Below are 21,988 nucleotides of genomic sequence, written 5' to 3' on the forward strand. Positions count from 1 at the left end.
TAATGAAAGAAAAAGTGAAAAAACATTCATAAGAATTTGTTTAAGGTTTTGAGAAGCATTTTTGTAATATTTACAATTGATATGGCTGCAAGTGAAATACAAATCAAATTGGTGTTAAAAAATCCGAATTTATTGATAAATATGGCTAAACACAGGTACTTAAGTTACATCACCAGGAGGCAGTATTTCAACATTTGAAGTTAATTTCTAGGCAGTGTCACTATATGTTTATTTTACCAAATTCCAGTCATTCATCTTATCAGCTTCAAGTTCCAAAGAGAGTTTCTATTAACTAACAGTCTTAGAAAAAATAAAGGTTAAATACTGAGTTTTCACTGAATTTTTCACAGAAGGAAGGTCCCCTGTCCTTCCTTAAACACAGAAGGTCTCAGAGAGACTGAAGATACATTAGAAGGAATGAATCCTTCAGGAAAATCACTGTGCCCTCACTAGAAGAAGGGGTAAGCAGAAACCCTTCTTGTCTTTATTAAAACTTATGGTATGAGAACTTGGGTATTATTTTATTTGTATTATTAATCATTTTATTATGTATCACCTTATACAGAATCATCATAAGCATTTCCAATGTGATTTGTAATCTTATCTTTTTTATTACTTATTCCAATGTTTAACTGATTTAAATGCCCACCAATAGTCCTTTATTTCACAATTTCACCACTTTTGTGTTATTATGTGTAGCCCTTACTGAGTGACCTTAACATTTTTAAAGGGATGTGGATATATTTTCTGAAGCAAATATTTTATTATTGAGCATATATTTCTGTTTATAGTGCTATGGAATGTAAACTAAACAAGGTAATATTTACATACTAAGTATATATTTTTAAACTATCTACACCCCAACTCTATGGAGGTGGAACCTAAGGGCTCATGTAATTCTGCCTTTCACTTTGCCTAGATGATTGGACCAAGGGGAATATTAGCTGTCAGCTGGCCAGTGACCAATCACATTTTCTCTTAAGACCTGAAGACACAAAGGCTGTGGGCAGCTATCAGGTTAGCTGCCATGAAAGGTCATGTAAAAGCAGGTGTAGGCATCAGACCATGGCAAAGCCAAGTGACATTCACTCCAAAGTCATTGAAAAATAAAAACAACAACTGTGACATGGAAACTGGTCCAGAAGAAGAAAAAAAGGCCAATTTGAATCCAGGAGAATTAAATACACGGTTGTCTTATTTCTGGGTAGATATCAAGTTTGGAAAGGTGCAGCTTCATCAGTTTTACATGAAGATTTTTGTGGAATCTTGCAGTTCAAGAAGGTACTGGACAATAATAATGGGTCACCTAATAAACACCCTAGGGCTTTCCCTTGTATTTTGCCATCCAGTACTGTAGAGTCAAGGCTGTGATCAGTCTGGCTATGTTATACAAGTTATTAGAGTTTTTAATCTACATGAATTCTCATGCAAATTTTTCTTTACCCTGTTAAATCATGTTTTCCAAAGTGGGTCATGGCTGAGTCTCTTTTTAGTTTATTAGGCTGAAATATAGTGAAGTTTTAAAATTTGCTTCTCTGTTATTTTATTTTTATAGTTACCTTTAGCTACATGATTATTACTTCTTTGCCACATGTTCTGATTTTTCTGTGCACATATAATTGCTAATCTAGAAATGATTTTATTTTATATTGTAACTATCATTTTGTGTTACTTTTATCTGCATTCTAGGAAATTGTCATGATTACACACTGTGGTTTTAATTTTCTAATATCAATTTTGCCATTTAAAACTGTTGATGCAGTTTTATATATTCTTATCATACTGGGTTCATTAATACCATATAAGAACTAAAATGTATTTTAGAATTAAAATACTGTGCTCCAGAGAGCAATTTGGAGATAATAGTTATCAAAAAGTTCTAAGGAGAAGATAGATATACCTATGCAATGCTAATGATGAATGGATGTATCCAATAACAGAAAAATCAAGAAATATCTATAACTTATCTCAAACTCCTAACCTGTCTGTTTAGTCTTTACTACTTTCTAAATTCACCATCCATGTTTGACTTTTCAAACTAAGGAGACCATAACACATAAGCCAAAGGCAATTTTTGGTTATAATCACTTTATCTCAAGAATGTAGCTTGAATTTTTAGTGGTGCTGTTCTCAACACATCGCACCGTATTCCAAATGACCAGGATATTCTGGAGAACAAGTGATCAGATTCATTCATTCAATCTATGATTCACACATCCATTCAGAAAACACACATGTATCAGCATCCTGTACTATAGGACACTCAACCTGTTCTAAGGCATACAGATGTGTAGAGAAAGAAAAAAATGTGAAATAATGAAGCCAATACTTGATTATAGCTGTCAGTGAGTTCATAGTTTACCAGTAGAGAACTACAAGACTAGCTATGATAGGAGAGGTTGAGTTTATTTTCCTCAGTTCTTGTCTGTGCTGCAACCAAGAACTGAAGGGCAGAGACACAGAAGTAAAAGTTTTATTTGAATCCATTCCAGAGGAATGGGCTAGAGCGAAGGTAGATAAAGGCAGGTTTACTTGAATAAAGCAGAGAGGAATGAAAAATGGAGGGAAGGGCAGCTTACTGAACTGCTGCTTGGCTTTAGGGCATAATCCCTTGCAACTCCTAGAGCCAGTGTCACATGGCATCCAGTGTCCACTTGAACTGCATGGTGTGGAAACTGTTAGAAATGGCATAAAACTAAATGTGACTTAGTCCCAGAGGTATTAACATTTAAATAAAATGCTATTAACAAGAATCCTACATGTCAGAACATGTACCAGGGAGTCACTCTGGCTGGGATGGGGAGAGAAATTAAGAAAAATGGCTCTGCATCACTTCAAACAAACAAACAAAAAAAGATGCAGAAAAAGTTTTAAACCAAAATGTTAAGTTTTAATTTAAAAAAACTTTAAAAAAAGTTTTAAGCCAATAAAATTAAGACAAATGTAAAGTAAGCCTAATGTGGATATAACTTGCTTAGGCGACATCTGGGGAAGAATATGAACGCTGTAATACTCAGCCAGGGGAACCAGGGAGGGACTCGCAGGCTAAGGAATAAGTTGCTTGTTGCAACCGCCCTGAGTGAGCCTGCTCACCAGACACCCGATCTTGCAACACTGTCATTAAAGCATCGCTCTGCTGTTCTCTTTGTCTCCCTGTCCACTTACTAAGTTTGGACCAGTGAGCACGTTTCTCACAGGAACTATGTCCCTACCATCCCAGGATCTGGGGATGCCCCAGAACACTTGATGGAGTGAGAGTATGTTCTGAGAACTTTCCAGAAGCAAAGAAAGGATATTTTCAGGCAGGCTACTAAAGAGCACAGTCATACAGCTGCAGTCCTGTCCAGGCCACCGGGGCGATGGGAACTTGCAAGCCCAGATCAGAGCTCTCAGCAGCCCCTCCCTACTCACCTGGAGTAGGACAGAGAGAGTGACCCACTCAAAGAAAGGTGAGTGTGGGCAACCTCCGAGAAGACATACATTTAAGGGTATAGGGTCTGGCATTTTAGAGGGCTTTTTTGGGTAAGGGTCAGCATAAGGCATGATGTATATAGGTGATTTATAATTCCTTTGGAGTTTTATCTAAAAATAGGGTTATTTGGGTGACTGTGTTGGTTTGGTACTTCAGCATTCTTTGTTCACATAGGTTTATTTACACTTCTGAGGTCTGTTACCTGCACTCGTTACAAAGTTACTTGATTAGGAGCTGGAGGAAGAGGAAAAACAGCATATAGGTTAAGCTAAAGAATAAGCTGGGCCCTTTAGCATGCTGAAGTACATCTTACAACGACATGATCTGATTGGTACAGTGAAGACATGGGCTGCATTGGGATACTTTATCTGGGGAATATCCAGACATTCCAAGTTACTCGTGGCCTTTGGAGCTTCAACTGATTAACTTATTAACTCTGTCTTTTCTGGCTCCCTGGTTTTATCTGGTTAACTCTTTGAGTCCCTTTTAGTGGGCTTTACTGACCTATTCTCCCTCCACCCACTCATACCTGTTTTTCTGCCTAACAGCTATAATGTCATCTTAGAAACAGTAAGTTGTCAATAGGAAAAGAGAGGGATAGGAGTATAGGCTGGGGAACAACAAATTAACAATGTGACATTACCTCCCGAGATAGTGAGCAGTTTACCTCTTGCTGTCTTTTTGGTCTTGACCTTTTACATTATTAGTATCTTTAATAATTCAGTGAGTAGCATATATGCATTCACGATGTGTTAATGTTTGCATCACCTCCAAGGTGTAATGAAAATGAGTTTTTGAAATTTTAACTAGAAAATGTCTAGGAAATTACAGTACTCCTGGTCTATGGCACAAAGATGAATCTAGAATATATAAAATCCACATCCACACTATTTCAGTCAGAAATGGCACTCCTGCTGTGAACTAAACTGAAGCCAAGCCTCCTCACTGACAGTTACTCCCTTCATTTTCAGCTCTGACAAGGACTGATCAACATACCCAATCTGCTTTCCTTCTTGGCTAATTTAAATCCCAACAGAGATACTTGTGCACAAATGAGTAAATAATATAAATGGTGCTTATCTTAATATGCTGTACCTGTTTGAACAATCTTCTTTTTTCATCTCAAGTTAATGAAAATGGGCAAGAATTAAATGTGTGTAAACATGTTAAAAGTGTGGAGAGAAATATAAAACCTATGACTGGAAGACATTTCTCTAGTTCCATTAGAGAACCAAGGAGCCAAAATCAAACAAAAAATAGTATCACATCATAAAGAGAAAATTATACAATAATCTGAACCTGAATATGTGTATATCCATGCCAATTAAGTGTTACTCAAATGATTGTGAACACCTAATAGACTTCTTGTTAAACTTAATTGGCCACCACCAAAATTTAGCATATTGTCTGGGTAGCTCTGAGTTATATGGACTCATAAAGCAGGAAGGGAACAGTATTTCTGATGTCTTTCTGGCTGGACATTTATACATAAAACCATTCAGAATTATGATTTTTTTCATGGGGACTTAGATTTATGACAACATACAGATGTTTCCATTTCACCTAGAGAAAAAAAATCTGCTATATAATATCAAAGATAAAACTTAATTGAACCCACCAGATGATGATAAAGAAACAATGTTACACTTCAGATGACTTAACTACAGCTTTGTCCCTGGCCCTTTTCTCCCTAGCACCCTGTGGATTTCTTCCATGGCCTTTCCCCTCTTTGAAGTCAGTGGGAGCTCTGAACCTAGAAAAGTCACTCAGAGTACAGACCGCCAAAAGGACAAGGCTATTTGACTTTCTGCCCTCCCAAGGATCATGGGGTGAATGAATTAGTAACCAGAAAGAAAAAAATACATATAAATATCCTAACCTTAGTCCAAATGCAAAGCAAGCATTTTTCTTTTTCTTTCTTGAAATTCAGCAATGTTTCCTTCACTTTTAAAAAAAATTTTGCTTTTACCTTTGCCCTTCCTGTTTCCAACAGGGGTTGGAAGTACTTAAAACTCTTCAGAAAGTATGCTGTGTTGATATTTCTAACAGAGACTAGAGCAGAAAGTATGACTTATGAACCTCTACCCTTCTGATGCACTATCACTGAAGCTGGGCGTGCAAAGCATGAACGTATCAGGCTTGCATTAGCTCTCAAGGGACGGCCAAGATCAAGGACTCGTTGATGGGGATTTCAAAAGATGGATAACCAAGCAGCCTCCTTCAGCGTGCATTAGCACTAATAATTAGTAGAGAGCATTACCCATGCTTTCCTTAAAGCAGAGATGTTCTTATTTCACTGTATATGATTTTTAACAAATATCATTTATTAAAACATTTTTGAATCCTTAAAGGAAATATATTTTATAAACCCTTACCATAATGCCCCATCATTACATTTCGTAACTATTGGTATTTATTAAACATACAATTGCTATCTTATTAAAAGTTAATGCCTATTGGACCCATTTATTTTAATAGATTACTACTTTAGCTAGTTAATATCAACCTCTCCTCTACTTGCCAATGGATGAATAAAATATTTAATTACTGTATATTAAAATTTTCAGGGTAGTTTATTTTTATTGCACTATTAGATTTTCTCTTTTAATCTTCTTTGACTTTCCTGGACCTGTGCAATTCACCTGGCAACTTTTCAATCACATAAGGTACAGACATTTTCCTTGGTTTTGCAGTTAAGAAATGTGTCTGGTGTATAGTGAACCAATAGATGGATTTTGACAGTGATCAACTGAATTTATTTTACTTCATAGGTGTTAATTGAATGCTGTTTACATGTAAGAAACTATGTTGAATATTTTAGGGGACAGAGAAAGAGGCTGGAGAGTAAAACTATCTGCCCAGAAACAAGGGGTACCTGGGTTTTAACTTTGAGTGTTAAAACTGGAAAAGTCCCAGGCAAACCAGGACAGGTTTTTCACCCTGATGTCCTGTTCTTAGGAAGCTTACCTCAAGGAGAAGAGGTTAATGAATAAAGAATAGATGCCATCATATCACCTTTCATAAGATGGCCCACCAATACAAATAGGTACATATTATTTCTGGGTAATTGGCCAGAAAAGATGCTGTTATAGTAATTTTGTTAATACTGATGATAGTCACGATTTTGGCCTTATTTTATTTAATGCAAAACCTTGTAGGACATAGAGGTATGGTACTCTTCATCCTACAGATCAAAACATTGAGGCCTAGGAAGGTTGAGTAACTTATCAGAGGTCAAAAGTGTAAGGTATAGCCAGGATTTGAACTTGAGCAGTCTAGGTTCAGAGCTCAAGTTCTTAACCAGAATTATTACCTGCCTCAGCAGTAGTGCTTGATTTGGCATTAGGGCAATTATTACTCAATTTAATTGGGGGCCAATCATCTCACTCTTAGAGCTAACACAGCAAGTGCTACAGGCTTGAACTAGCTTTCCTAACCGTCAGCCTAATTTTTCCATTATACCACAGTATCTCTAAAATAATAGTTTACTTTTCTTATACCTACCTAGCATAATGTTAGCCTGTATAGTAGCATTTTATTCATTATGATAGACAAAGAGGTATGGGAGAAATCAAAGGAATTTTGGAAATGATCACTTTCTTGGCATTTATAATCAAGCTGGGAGAGGAAAGATTTGTTTTGTTTTATTTTGGATCCCTTTATTACTTTTCAAGCTGCGGTATTCTTATAGAGATGTAAACTGCATTTGAACAAGGAAAAATAATAGAGTGTTTCCACTCTGGTTGAAGCAGGTGAGCAAGATTTAGAACTCCAGCTACTTGACACCCCATTCCTCTTATCGCCCAGGGCAAGAGCCCACCTAGAATTCTGACCGGCATGGCTGGAGAACCATTAGTGCAAATTTGAGGGCCTTGGTATCTATGGTCACATCTAAGTGAAATAATGAAGATCCCTCCTGGTACAGTGGGATTTGATGTTGGCCTCAAGGCATATGTAAGGTTTCACTGATTGTACTTAGGAAGTCATTTTATTCGGTGGGGGTGGAAGTAAAGCTATTTAACAGAATCAGTGAATTTACATTGAGAGGTGATGGCAACAAAGATGGTGTAAGCTTACGAAATGTTTGACTGTGATGTCATGCCTTATAGACTATTTTGTAAGAAATGATAGTGGCTAAAAACAGGTAAATCAAAGGCATGAAGCTGATGAGTCCTCAAAATAGGCTTAACATACATGAAATTTTGTTCCCTATTTACCACACTTCAAGGTTTTTCATGACTTCAAAGATACGTGATATTGGCAGAACTCTCAAACAACTAGAAAAATTAAAAATTCAGCCCTATTTCATTTGATTGTCTTAAAGAACTGTAAACTTAGCATGAGAATCCACCTAAATGTATAAGAAGACAAAATAACACAAAGTCTCATTAAATGACATGGCATATTGGTGAAATGTGCAGACTTCTACAAGTTGTCAGGAGTAAGCAATGATGTGGCATGGATAATTCTACCTGACTACCCCATTATTTAAGCTACAAAGTTTTGTTTACAGATGAAAAAGAGTTCAGGGTGTATCACTGGAATCCCAATTTATGTTTCTGGTCATTACACAACGATAGCCATCAGAACAGGAAGAGTCAAGGATTTTACGATGTATTATAATATCTAATTGACTTACATATAGTAACCATAAGGACATTAAAATTAAGTAGAGAAATATCTAAAAGAATTTAACCCAGAATATCAATATTTCAATTTCTCAATAAAAAATTGAGAATTTAGCCAATCAGGGTTGATATAATTAGGCTTTTAAATGTACTGAGTAATTAATCTAGTCTTACACTTTTATATTGAGGTCTGGTAAAGCTTATACATACTAAGGAATGATTTATGAGAATGCCACACATATTTTACTTACTTGGTTCATAAGATTCACTTAAGTACTTTGGATAGTTTATTGTCAACTGGATAATTTAATTATGTAAGCATAAAAGAAGATATAATCATTCCTCAAATAGTTTAAAATGGTTGGGAAGTGTATTTAAATAAGTTTATAAATGGAAAAAGCACTTACTTACAAAAGCCTCTTAAGAGTGATTAGCATTTGCTAGGCTTACCAATAAATATTAAAGTAAAAAGAACAAAAAAACTCCTACAATTTAAGGAATGTAATTTCAATATATTTAATAGTGAATGTTAAATCAAAGTATTTGTGAACAGAAAATCATCTCTGAGGACATAAAAACTCACTTTGACATTAAATAGATGAATTCACTATAAATTGAAATACTTTTGTGTTACTTAGCAATAATGCAACTATTCAGACAGGAGAGGTAGTTGTACTAAAACAAAAAATAAATAAAAAGCTACCATGTGACAGAAGACACTCCATGGAAAGTAAGGAAAGGTTGAATTTTCAACATGTCTTAGCCTCTAGACAACCAGGAACTGAAATTATGAGGGGAATCAGGGTAAATATTATTACATGGAAGAAGTTTCCATGGCTGAACGGACCACTTCACATCTTGCATAATGAATGCCATCATCTCTGTCCTAACTTTCATGCCACCTCAAAACACAAAGTGATTGAGTTATTTTACACTATAATTAACAAGTAGATGATGACTCCAGCCTTAATCTCATTTGATTGAAAAGGTATGGCATTCACGATTGAAAGTAAGTGTGGGCCACATAGTGAACACTACATTGGCATTCAGTCCAGTTGATGCCTGGGGTGGAGTGAGACAGGCGTCTGCTGCTTATATTGCAATCATCCATTACTCTTCAAGTCGGCCAGGAGGGCAGTTCTATGATAGTATGAATGATTGAACGCTCTCCTATCATTCTGAACATAGTTGATAAAGGAGATATTTTGGGCTGACTTTATTACATAGTTATGTAGCCCACATAGCCTAATAGTATAATTTAACAATCAAATTTGAAAGCCATTTTGTTTCCTAAATAGTTTGGAACCCTCTGGAGGCAAACAAAGCCCCACACACTTTCAGCCACCACAGAGGCAAAAGTACTCATTAGTGAGAACCACATCAAGGCAACGGTTGGGGGTTTTCTTCAAAAATGAAACATTTGTGGCCAGCTGACATTGCAGAAGGTTGGGTTCAGCAAACTGTATCAAGAGGGAAGTGTTTGCTGACAGTTTGACAAAAGTACATGTTGCTTTTCTTTACCAGAGGAGAGGTTAGGCGTTATACCACCACTCGCAATGAGACCTTGGGGTATTGTGAGCTATCCATTCACAGCTTTCCCAGTGATGAATGAGGTCTTAGCAGATGCCTTGCAGAGAGGGTTAGAGAAGAATAGATTCCTCACGTGTCTGCCCTTTCCCCCCCAGATTGGGCAAGGCAGATGATTAGGGAAAAAATGGTCTGGGCAGTTTAATGAAACCCATCTGCTTTAGCTGTTAATGGAAAAGTTCTTCAGAAGCTCTTAAAAACAAAGTGAATTGAGTTTTAAAAATTATATATATGTATATATCTTTATACACACAATCCCATACACATGCACACATAGCAAAACATTGATTTATTTATTCCAAGGATAAAACCTTCCTTGCCTGCATTCCCAGAGGAACAGGTAAACATTGATGAATCCACATCAACATGGGCCCCTGACTACCCAGCTTTGATATCACTAGATGGTTATGTTGATTGAACATAGAGGAAACTGAACCAGTGTAAATCCAAACCATTTTAACCTGTTAGGTTTGCTAAATAGCATAGGGAATTTTATAGTGAAAGATAGTTTGTTGAAAATACCTGAATGTACTGACTACATGAAGTCTTGAAATCACACTGACTATTCCCTCTATCACCCGCCACACACAGGACTCACTGAAGCAGCTGAGCACTAAAAAAGAAGGGGTGAAATGGTTATTTCAACCTATTTGCTTCACAAATAATAGATGATACTCCAAAGAGATTTTATTCTACACTTATTTAGACACTCTCTCATTCCATATGATATATATTTTTGTTTCAATCAGGTTTATATCAAAATTCAGTTCATTTTCACACATGTCCAATATTTAGTACATTGAAAAATATGAATAAATATATATCTTGCATAAGTGTCTGCTAAAGAAAGAATAAAACATGCACAGAAATACGGGTGAAATTAAAAAAAGAATAAAGCATTAACTCTGTTGAATATTTTTATATTGAAATTTTGATACTTTACAACTGTCTTGGAAATGGGTTTCAGCCCCAAGCAAGTTCACTATCTATTCAGGAAGACTGAGGAATGAGGATGGATCATTCTTGGGTTGAAAGGGTTTATTACCCGGCTTGTTCTCCCGGCAATAGGTTGAGCACTAGAATTACGTCTGCAGGTCTGTAATCCTCGTCTCTGCCTCCGCCCAGAGCACTGGGCTAAGCTCTTTATATAGTGACTCAGTCAATAATAGCTTATTGCCTACGGGTGTGGAAGCAGTAGCCTAGCAGCAGGCCAGTTACATCATCAAGAAGTTCAGTTTTAGGTGAGGATTCTGGCCATAGGAACTCAAACTTTCCCTTCAATAACATTTCTTAAATACTTAAAAACAATGTATCATGTTACCAGGAAACTAATATTAGTAGAGAAAAATATAATGGGCTGATATATTGTAAGTGAATTGAAATTTGGGGAACTAGCCCTTAAAATAATTTCAATTTCATTAAATTTATTTTTATTGAAGACATTCTTCATAAGATGAAAGTGTTTCAATTGTCTAGTTCTTCCAAAATCAGGGCATTTTTCAAATCTATGAAGAACAACTAGGAAGCTACCCTAGTATTTATTTAATTCACAGCAAGGGACAATATTTTTAACTATTAAATGTCATGTTTATTCTATTTTATGAAGAAACAACTCATAGCATCAGTTTTAGAACATGAACTCTCATCTACTTTAATGCATATAACTTGCTTAATTAAACAGAGAATGTCTATACTAAGGCAGGCTTAGTGGGAACATGTTATAAAACCTTTAGAGACCTTCATGTGTATACCAATGGTTTGTAAACTTTAGAATATTCCAGAATCATCTGAAGGGCTTTATAGAACATTGCTGCGCTCCACCCCCAGAGTTTCTTATTTGGTTGGTCTGGCCAATCATATGCCTTTTTTATAAGTGCCCAGGTGATGCAGCTGTGGCTCATCTGAGGTCTACACTTGGAGAACCTCCAGTTTATAGTACCAGTTTAATCACTACATGCAAACCCACAGTGGGAAAAAGAATGAAATATGAAATAAAGAGGTAAGTTAACCACAAAGAAGGCCAATGTTCTTCTGTTTGTAGAAATAGCAACTTTTTTTGGTTTCTCTCTCTTCTTTTTGCTTGCCCAGAAAACCAAACAAGAACCAGGAAATAAGAGGAAGCAACATGAATAGGCCATTGAGTTACATCATAAGTCATAGCAGTTTGACCTTACTGTAGAACAGTTTTCCAAATCCTTCTGACGTCATGAGGCATCCTTTTCCTTTTCTACAGCTTACTAAGGTGTTATGGTAATTTTATACAGTTAACCTGGTTTTATCCTTGATAATCTTTTATCTTTTGTGTCATCACTCCATAACAGAACAAGTCTGACATGATGATGATATAACCTCTTGCAAAAGCTCTGCTTTCTTTATTCATGCAAACCTTATTTGTTGAGACTTGGTGGGCTATTCCTAGCTCTCTAAACTATTTTTATTACAAATTCACATGGACCTCAAGGGTTGTGGCTTTTCCTCTTCACAGCTGGGATATCCTGGAATAGCCCACAACAGGCTTTCCCCTGTTGGCTTAGCCATTGTTGCTGTTTCATTACCGGGAACATCAAAGCCAGGCATCATGTTTGGATAATAAGGATGTGCTTTCATACCTAGTCCAGGAACCAATTTAAGCCTCTTCCTCCAAAAGAAAGCAAGAACTACCACTTCCTTTGTGTTTACTCTCAAACTGCATCCAAATTTCTATATCTGCATCAATTTTCTATAAAGCCCTTCAGATGATTCTGGAATATTCTAAAGCCTCATTACAACAATAGGGTGATATTCTAGAATCCTGAGCTACTATCCCATTTCTCACAATGTGGAAACTCACCAGGACACTAAACACAAGGAGATGTGAATCTCATCAATGTTGTGGTATTTTTATATCAACCCTTTATTAAAAAACTATCATCTCTTCCATATCCACCTCCCCTTTGTTTGGCAAAAAGTTGATTTATATACACTCACTAGTGGCTAATGGGTAGCTCTGGGAATGTCCCTTAACATCTCAGGGACTTCATTTTCTTCAGTGGGTGGGTCTGAGTATACTCTCAAATGATTAACAGCTTTAAATGGGAAGAGTCTGTTGTACCAAATTAAAGCAATTATAGTCACAATCAGAGTCTAACAGATAACGTGGTTTGAGATCAAAGTTTTTTGTCTTCCTTGTACTATACTCCTAACTGTGCTAGATGCAAATCTCATTTTATAAACTATGGATAGAAAGGAAAAAATCACAGGCTATACAGGCATTCACTCAAGTTTTAATTTATGCAACATCTTACTGACTGCCATTAAAATATTCATAAGCCAGTTTGATAACATCAAGAGATACTCTAAGCCCATCACTGGCTTTACACATTTTGCCCCTGAGGAGAAAACAAATGTTTTGGATTTTGTTTTGGGTTTTTGTTTTTTTTTAATCAGAAAATTCATTTTCAGCAAGAATGTCCCCAAACTTTCCAAAATGCATTTAGAAGGATTCTGGCAAATAGTTCTTTCTCAAATGTGTCACGCTGTGCCAGCTGTCTGTTTATTTTCCATTTATACTGATGTTGCTTTGGTCTTTTGATGGAAGTACAAGTAAGGGTTCAGCAGCCACAGCCACTTAATGGAAGTGAACAGCATTTTTAGACACCCCAAATTTTCATCATCGAACCTATTTAGGGAGACTGCACAGCGTCATTTTTCCTCCAATCTCCTACTGATTTTCAATGCAAATGCTTCCAGCCTCACTCATGGCCACAGGATTTAGTTACTCACTTGACTGAAAACCATGTCAATGCAAATTCAGAGGATAAACCAGCATGCAAATCCCCAAGGCTTCAGCAAGTTATAATTCAGCCACAGTATTAGCAAAACAAGATAGCAATTATACAAGGAATCAGCTGAAAGGTTATTTTTAATTTAACATTTCTGCATCTTTGCAGCTGGGAGAAATGAAACCCTGCCCGTTCTTTCTTGTAAAACCCCACCCGGTAGAAGCCAAAAGCCATATGGTGCATTTCCATAGCCATGTTCTAAGATGGGGCACACTCAGACACATGCACGTCCAGTCACACAGACTTCTTCAGGAAGAGTAGACATACTTCTGATGAGGTCAGACTGCCGTATTTTCTTCTAGTGTTCTTTACTAATCTCTCAGAGATCAGCACATAATTGGCATCTGTTAAAAGCTAGGTATTTGAAGGTAATCAGCCATGGGCATTATTTCACCCTCATTTCTGAACTTTTACCTCTGGTCTCACCGTTTCTCTTTGATCCCACCTCTGGGTGCTGTAACTGAGGTAACTTCAGCTAAGACAGGCAGAGGAAGAGAATCCACCTTTAGTCACTGTGTGAGGACATAATTTTTGACTGGTGAAGCTATTTAGTTTGGGTCTAGAGAAATGAAAGCTTTCTGGTAGTGTACCATGTAAAAAGGCAGCAACCCTCCACTACTCATGCAGGATTTTCAGGACCCTAGAAAGGCAGGCACAGTTTTGGAAGGGAGACAGGGGAGTTGTGTGGTCACATTTAAGAAGGGCTGGAGTTTAGGAAAGCAAAGAGCATGCTTGAGAACAGAGGTCAGCATGGCAGGGTTGGAATCCAAAACTCCTCTATCTGCTGGGTGAACTGGACGAGTTACTAAGCTTCCTGGATCTTAGATGTTATGTTCATCCTTAAATGTCTAATTCCTTGCTTCTCAAAGTGTGGCCAGCGGTAGTGACACCCCAAAACCACTGAATCAAAACCTGCCTTACAACAAAATTCTGATTGTGTGCATGTTAAAATTTGACAGTCACAAGGAATACCATACACTAATTAAATCTTTTATAAATGGTAATTTTATTGATTAAGCACTTACTATTTCCCCAGTGCTGAGGTAGGCTTGGTGGATACACAGAAATCAGAAACTAGCAGCGGCCTTTGCTTCCAGAGTAGGAGAAACAGACTTAAATCTTATAAATGAAAACCTACTTGTACATTAAGATGAATGCCCTGATGGCACTGAAAGAAGCTTTATGATCACAAAGAAATGCACGTGGACAGGGGTGTCACAGAAGCTGTATGACTGTCCTTACCTTGTTCAGAGACCCCCCCCACACACAACCATTATTTCTTCTTTCCCACTACATTTCAGTTTGAACAGCTTGTGTGTTAACCAGTCTTGTACTTCTGAATACATGTTAGATCCTCTTAGGTGTGCACATTTTTTTTCTCCTCCTTGACATCTAATCCTGGACTTCCAAACAACTATGCCCCGTGCATTAACTCAGCAGACGTCACTTTCTTCCTCAGTGAGGTTCTCTCAAAAAGGATATTTAGCCTGGTAGGGGAGATGTATCTCCTCACTATTCCAGACAGCCAGTGGAGCATCCTCGATGGCTCAGGATTGTGAAAGGTCAAGATCCCTCTCTGGACATGTTATTATTATAGTAATTACTTTCTCTTGGTTTATCCTCCTTTACGTACTGTTCTCAGACCCCAGTGAGTTCTGACCTGCCCACCTAAGACTGCTGGTTCCTGAGTTCCCTATTAGCAGTAATAGCGCAGCCACACAAAATGGCAATGAATAGAGACCCGGAGACACCAAACCTCCAAACTCAGGAAACAGAAAAGAAGGATCTCAAAGTCATTATTCTTGGACACTGCAGTGATCAGCATTAGAACAATACAGGCATTTAAGAAAAAATAATAACCACACCACGGCTATAATATGCCTGCCAGAAATAGTAACTAATAGTCATTAACTATTAATTATGATATTAACTATTAGTCCTTAATTAATATTTATAGAGGCTTATCTCATTGGTGCTTGTTCATCTCTGTTAAATTACCTTTAAATGCACGTCTGACAGTATCATTCTCCAGTGTTTATCGTGCTTTGACAGATCCCCCCTAAACAGTGTACTCAGAGTACAATTTCCTACAAGTCCCTTCAGTTACCACAGCCCTTCCACCGTGGATCCTACTCACCTACAGTATCAAAGAAGGATGCCTTATTCCTCCATGCATCTGAGCGCTTTACCACACTTTCTCCCATCTGAAATCTACATATGATTCCATTCTCTCAGATGAGTCTCTTTTTCATTCAATTGCTCCTATTTTCTTGGTGAGGTCTTCCCTCACTTCCTGAGGACTAACTTGAAATTCCCAGTAAAGACTTCCATTAACTATTTTCTTACCCTATATTTTTGTGATTACATATTTATGTGTTTTTGCATCTATTTTTACATTATACTGTGCTCTCAGGAGAAAAGATCCTGCCTTTCAAATTGTGTATTCCCAGAGTCTAATATAGTGTCTGAAGCATAGTGAGCAGTTGGAAAAATGTATTTGGAACATCAGGCAGGAAAAATTGTGTATATTTTAATAAATGAAATGAATGAATGCACCCAGGTCATAATCTGCTTCCATCCATAATTAAAAACAGAACAAAAATTAAATGTCATATCCTTGGACATTGCTTGTTCCTTAATCAGTGCTGAAATATTTGTAAGATCAACAAAAAGAATACTTAAAGAAGACAGACAGCTCTACCTCTTAGGTCCTGACCACTGAAATTGTCTCCCTTGCTTATAATAACTCTACAAGTATGTAGGGACTTTTTAAAACTTTCAAATCAAATGCCATGTTAGCAAAATATTTTTTATTAGTAGAACAACTTTTGTGGTTCCCAGCATAATTTGTAAATATTATCTTATCTTATCAATTCTACTAAGGCAGACAGGCTGAAAACATTATACTTATGCCCCAGATGAGAGAGTCCAGGGGAGTGCATGCCTGTGTGTGTGTGTGTGTGTGTGGGTAAAAATCAGTCCTTCCTATGCTAACTCCTTTACAGTCTGTCTCTCTCAGCTCATTGCTAGTCTAAATGAAGATCACCATTAACCAGATGATCGGGCAGTGATCTGGGGCAATCATTTAAATGACTCTCCTACCAGGTTTTACACAGTGTTCATTCTGTATAATGCTAGGGAACTAGTCAACAACATAACTCTCTCTCTCTCCCTTACAATCTCTGTGTCAATTTCTCTCTTTCTCAGTAATGGCTTTCTGTAACACTTCCTGTTTCAAATTACAGGGAAAGTGAAAAAGCATGGACATGTGTTCTTCTCTCAGAGAATTCACAATTTGATGGATGCAAAATTTTTTCTCTATTTTAATCGTAAATGCTTATACATGGTAGTAAATAACACAGTCCAAACTCTATTGCAGGCATGCACGTGCCGACATGGTCCATACTATTTGAGAAAGGCTTCAGGGAGCCAGCTTCCCTGGGCTCTTAAATTCTTCAATAGCAGGACCACATCTTGGTTTATCTAATCTCATTCTTTGCTCTTCTAGGGACTCTAACCATGCTATTAGCCTCATTTCCTCTCAGTTTCTATCCTGCTTTATTTCATGCTTTCTTTTGCTTAAACTACTTTGTGCACTCACTCTACCTTCTCCACATATTCACATTATGCTCATCTAGTATGATGGCATTCCCCATCCCCCAAAATAACTGTTTCCTGGTGATACCTTTTATTCCTGAAGTCCTAGTAAATATTACAAAGGTTAGCATATAATTACATATTGATTTTTATTATTCTTTATTTGTTCCATGTATGCACATCTTATTTCCCCAAAGCTGATCTAAGTTTACAGACTTGTACAAGTATCATGTCTTCAATTATTTTGTATCCACCTGAGCTAAACAATGGCAGGGACTCAATAATACTTCTTGCTTAGGAGCTGAGATTACAGTGTATTCATTCATTGTTCCTTTGCTTACACCATATGTTCACAGCCCCCTGCCTTTATTCATATAGCTCTTCATGCCTGGGGTTCCTTTCCTATGCCATCAACCTTACAAATTCCTACTTTTCCTTTAAGACCCAGGGTATTGCAGTACTCCTCCTGGGTCATCCCCAGAATTAATTTGTTTCACTTTCATGCTCCTATGATACTTCACACAGCACTGCGTTTTAGCTATAATTATATATCCTTATAATTTTAATGTTTATCAGTATATAAACTCCATCTGTAGTGGAATGGGGAAAATGGCATTCAAAAGATATCACCTCCTAAACCCTGTAAGCTCTGAATGTTACCTTATATGGCAAAAAATTAAAAAATTAAAAAATTAAAAAAAAAAAAGCAAGTGTCTTTGCAGATGTGATGTGATTAAGGATCTTGAGAGGACAAGATTACCCGGGTGAGTTCTAACGGCAGTCACATCTAACCTCAGAACAGGGCTTCTGGGAGGCGATGAAACAGACGAAAAGTAGTAGGTGATACATAGAGCAGGTATTTGTAGATGCTGATCTTGAAGATTGGAATGAAGGAGCCACAAGCCAAGGCATGACAGCAGCCATCAGAAACTTGAAGAGGCAAGCAGAGGATTCTCCCCGAGAGTCTGTGGGGGAGCTTGTCTCTGCTGATACTTAGATTTCAGCCCAGTGACACTGCTTTCAGACTTCTGGCCTCTGAAACTACAAGAGACTAAGTTTCCGTTGTTGAAAGCCATGCAGTTTATGGTGTATTATTACAGTGGCCATAGAAAACTAACATGCCATCTCTCATACCACTCAAACCACTTATTCTTTTTTTATATGCTCTATCTTTAGCATTATACCTTCCATATGGAAATACATTTAAGAAATGCTTACTGAATTCCTACTATGTGCAAGGTGTTATACTAGTGGCTTGGAGATGTCATTGTAATGATTTTAAAGGCTGAATTTATTGATGTTTTATTTTCATATATCTAAATGTAAGCTTTCTCTGAACTCAGGAATTCCTGATTTCCGGATTGAATATCCAAAAGCATATCTGACTTTTCTACCTGTAATTCAAAGCAGTGCCTCAGTCTCAAAATGGCTGGGACAAAGCTCTTGATGCATTCACTCCAGGTGTATTTTGGGATGTCACATTTCTACTCTCTAAATTGCCCCTTGCTAGACAAACTGTACAAACCAGAAATCTTTTTTTCTCTTTCGTTACTCTCCATGTCCAACCCATTTCAAAAAGTTTCTTGTCCCTACCTAAAATCACATCCTATACTCATTCATTAATCTCCCTTGTGACCACAATCACCCACTTTCATGCCTACTACAGTGATCTCTTAACTAGTTTCCATGTACCTACTCTTATCCCTAATCCCTATAATTTATTCTGCATTCATTTCCCAGAGTATTCTTTTATAAAAGGAAAAAAATCATTCTTTGGTAAAAGTTGGTCTTCTACCTATAAATACTCTAGTATCTTACCACTGCCATCTTAGTCAGCTTACACTGTCATAACAAAATTCCATAAACCAGGTGGCTTATCAACATAAATTTACTTGTTACAGTTTTGGAGGTTGGGAAGTTCAAAAACAAGGTGTTAGCCAATTCAGTGTCTGGTAAGAGTCTACTTCTTGGTTTCAGACAGCTGTCTTGCTGACTCCTCACATGGTGGAAAGAAAATAAATTAGTTTTGATCTCTTCTTATAAGGGTACGAATCCCATTCAGGAGGGCTCTGCCTTCACTACTTAATTAACACCCAAAGTCCTCACCTCCAAATGCCATCACATTAGTGTTAGATTTCAACATATGAATTTTGAAGGGACACACACATCCATTCCATAACAACTGCATTTGAAATAAAACTCCAAAGTCTTACCTCATCTCATGAAGCCTGTGTCTAGGATCCATTCCCTAACACTTTCTCCATTGCTCATTATGTTCTAACACACTAACTCGACTTTAGATTTTCAAATAAATCAAGCTTACTCTTACCTTACAGCCTTTGCAATGGGCTTTAGATTTTCTGACTGAAATGTTATTTCCTCCATATTCACTTGGCCATTTATTTTCACCACTTATATCCTAATCTTAAGAAGTTAACTGGTCTCTCTCTACTACAACAGCCGATTACAATTCTTTGTGCAATCCTTTGCACACTGTCCATCACCCCTCACTAAAATGTAAGCTTCATGAGAGCAGGAAGTCCTGTCTGTCTTTTCATTTCCTCCAAGGCCTATGTCAGTATTCAGTATGTAATAGTTTCTCAATAAATATCTGTTGAAAGAATGGAATGCAAAAATAAGACAGTTCATTAACAACACCCACTTAATGAAAAACCCACAAATTCTAATATACAATTAGAATATATACATCATCAGTCTGCATTATAACAGGGACACACAGAAAGGCACTAAGACAGTATTGCATTGCCTCACTTCACGCCAGAAGTTTGAAAACTACAGCTCAAAGGTAACGAGGACCCTGCCTTTCAAGAAGTGCCATCTCCCCTTTCTGCAGGGCTCCGGTTTCAGGTTACCATGGTGGCCACTTCTGTAACTTCCATGTGCCTCTTCCATTCTCCAATGCGTGGAGATTCTCATGGTGCTACTTGCAGGCCTCCTGACCATGTCGCTCCCTGAAGATACTCTTGTCTATCTTCTGCTTTGGGCACGCTCTGGTTACACGATAGCTTTCACAGCTCCTGCCGGCACCACTGTGGCATCCCCAGGCTTACCCTTTTAAAGATACTGCTGGAACAGGCCAGGCAACTGACTGCTCCATGTCTTCACCCTGTGACACTTTCTAAACATTTGCTCCTGTTCCAGGAAGTCCCAGCTCCTGTCAACAGTTTCTGCCATATGTCTCTGTCCCTTTGGAACCACTCTAAGGGTCTTTCTCCTAGTCTGTCTGCTCAGAAAGGATCAAAGCTAATTACCAATATAAGATCTGCTTGTCCTTTTCTCATCTTACTCTGTCTTCTGCTGTTGCAGTCTGAATGGAAGACCTAGAAATGTGCAGATTTGGCCTAATGCTTATTTAACACTTTTATAGGAAGTTTTGTGCTTTTTTTTTTTTTTTTACAAAAAAGTATTATTGCCTATATAGTCTTTTCTTCCCATTTGTCCACTACCTGGCCCAGGTTCTTTTAAAGTAAATGAATTATATGAGATAAGACAAATAGAGATGCAATGAGCTGAAAACAGAATACTCTGTCAAGAAATGATTCTTGTACATGATGTCAAACATCAGATTTCATTTAATTACCTGATCAATATACTTTTTGAAGTTATACAGATGAAGTCTCATGTGAAGATTAAGATTATAGTTTGTGCTTACAGAAAGAGAGAAAAGAAGCAGTCTCTAGCATATGATAGCAATTGTCCTTTGATCATGTCAAAAGTAAGATACGTATAAAAGATGTGCTTAGCAGTTGATACAGAATATTCTTTCTTTAGTTTGTGAAATGGTCTATATTTTATGCTGACAGTATCATAACACTGAAATATATTACCTTTCTCAATAAACTCTTAGTTCTCCACAAACAGCCTGCCAAAATAACACACACTATCAACAGTATTACTGATCACTTTTGATTAATAAAGAAACGTTCATAACACATCTCCTTTGAGTGAATTGTATGTCCATACCTTGAAATCTCTAAATTCCAAATAGGAGGGAAATTAACTTTCAAGTATCTAGAGATTAGTCTTAGGAAAACTATAGTAAAGACTTACAAGAATGTAAATTTATTTTAAAAGCAAAGAACAAATAAACCCAAGAGAGGTGAGGTAAGTAATTAGCAACAGGAAATTTCAGAATCTTCTAACTATAATGAACTGTAAAATCGCAATAGATGGAACTTCCATTTAAACTATGATTAAAGAATATTAGGGAAGTTTCTAGAGAATTTCTTATCCATTTGTTTTAGGAATCAGCGATCAGCCATAAAGTCAGTGTTTAAAGGCTGAAGTTATCCATCTTCTACACTCCGTCTGGGGAGATCCTCGCTCTGCCTTCAGCAGCAAGAGTCCCAGGCATTTTCTTCCGTAGGAGGGCCCCAAAGCCCTCTGCAAGCCCTTCAGGGCACAGCACCTCCAGCCAGGCAGCAACACTTCTTGAAGTAAAACTGACCCATCCTGCCCTCTCTGCTCTTGTCTCCCCTTAGGCCCCCAGCATCTTCCATAATCCTGTACAAAGGGAGGAAGCACCTGTAATTTTGACAGCTGTGCCATTTTATTTTCAACCAAACACACTTTCTCTTTCTCCAAGGATGAAGAATGAAAATAGATCATACTGGTCTCAAAGGGAACGGACATGCTTAGCAGTAGAATCGAGGGGTCCCCTCTGCACTCATCATCATCCCTCACCACTGGAACCCGCCCATCACGTTGCTGGATGTGCAGGCTTCTCCCCGGTTTCACAGGTATCCTGGGTTGGAAGGCATGGCAGGAAGAGTTCTGCGAAACGGTTAGGAGATAACTGGGTAAGGTGCTGGCACGTTGTTGGCTTCATCAGGTTCGCATTCGAACAGGAAGCCTGAATGGGG

The 21,988-nt window shown here is 37.5% G+C and overlaps 1 protein-coding gene across 18 annotated transcripts in view; it reads left to right on the forward strand.

Moving 5' to 3' along the window:
• LOC140845109 (bifunctional 3'-5' exonuclease/ATP-dependent helicase WRN-like) overlaps positions 1–21,988 on the forward strand; it is a 290,063-nt gene that overhangs the window by 204,215 nt on the left and 63,860 nt on the right. For 14 of the 18 annotated variants that reach the window (XR_012123811.1, XR_012123808.1, XR_012123812.1 and 11 more), the window contains one exon: positions 21,712–21,865. The exons of 1 other annotated variant lie outside the window; for it this stretch is intronic. Coding sequence is in view for 7 of the 17 variants with exons in the window: in XM_073218859.1 (XP_073074960.1) it covers positions 21,712–21,865 (154 nt within the window). In the remaining 10 variants the exon portion in view is untranslated. Of the gene's footprint in view, positions 1–350; positions 8,635–20,558; positions 21,866–21,988 lie in introns of those variants that run through there. 3 more of the 18 variants (XR_012123817.1, XR_012123816.1, XM_073218862.1) reach the window with 3 other exon arrangements.

The sequence above is a fragment of the Manis javanica genome, chromosome 12 (genome assembly GCF_040802235.1).
Source record: "Manis javanica isolate MJ-LG chromosome 12, MJ_LKY, whole genome shotgun sequence".
Taxonomy (NCBI): domain Eukaryota; kingdom Metazoa; phylum Chordata; class Mammalia; order Pholidota; family Manidae; genus Manis; species Manis javanica.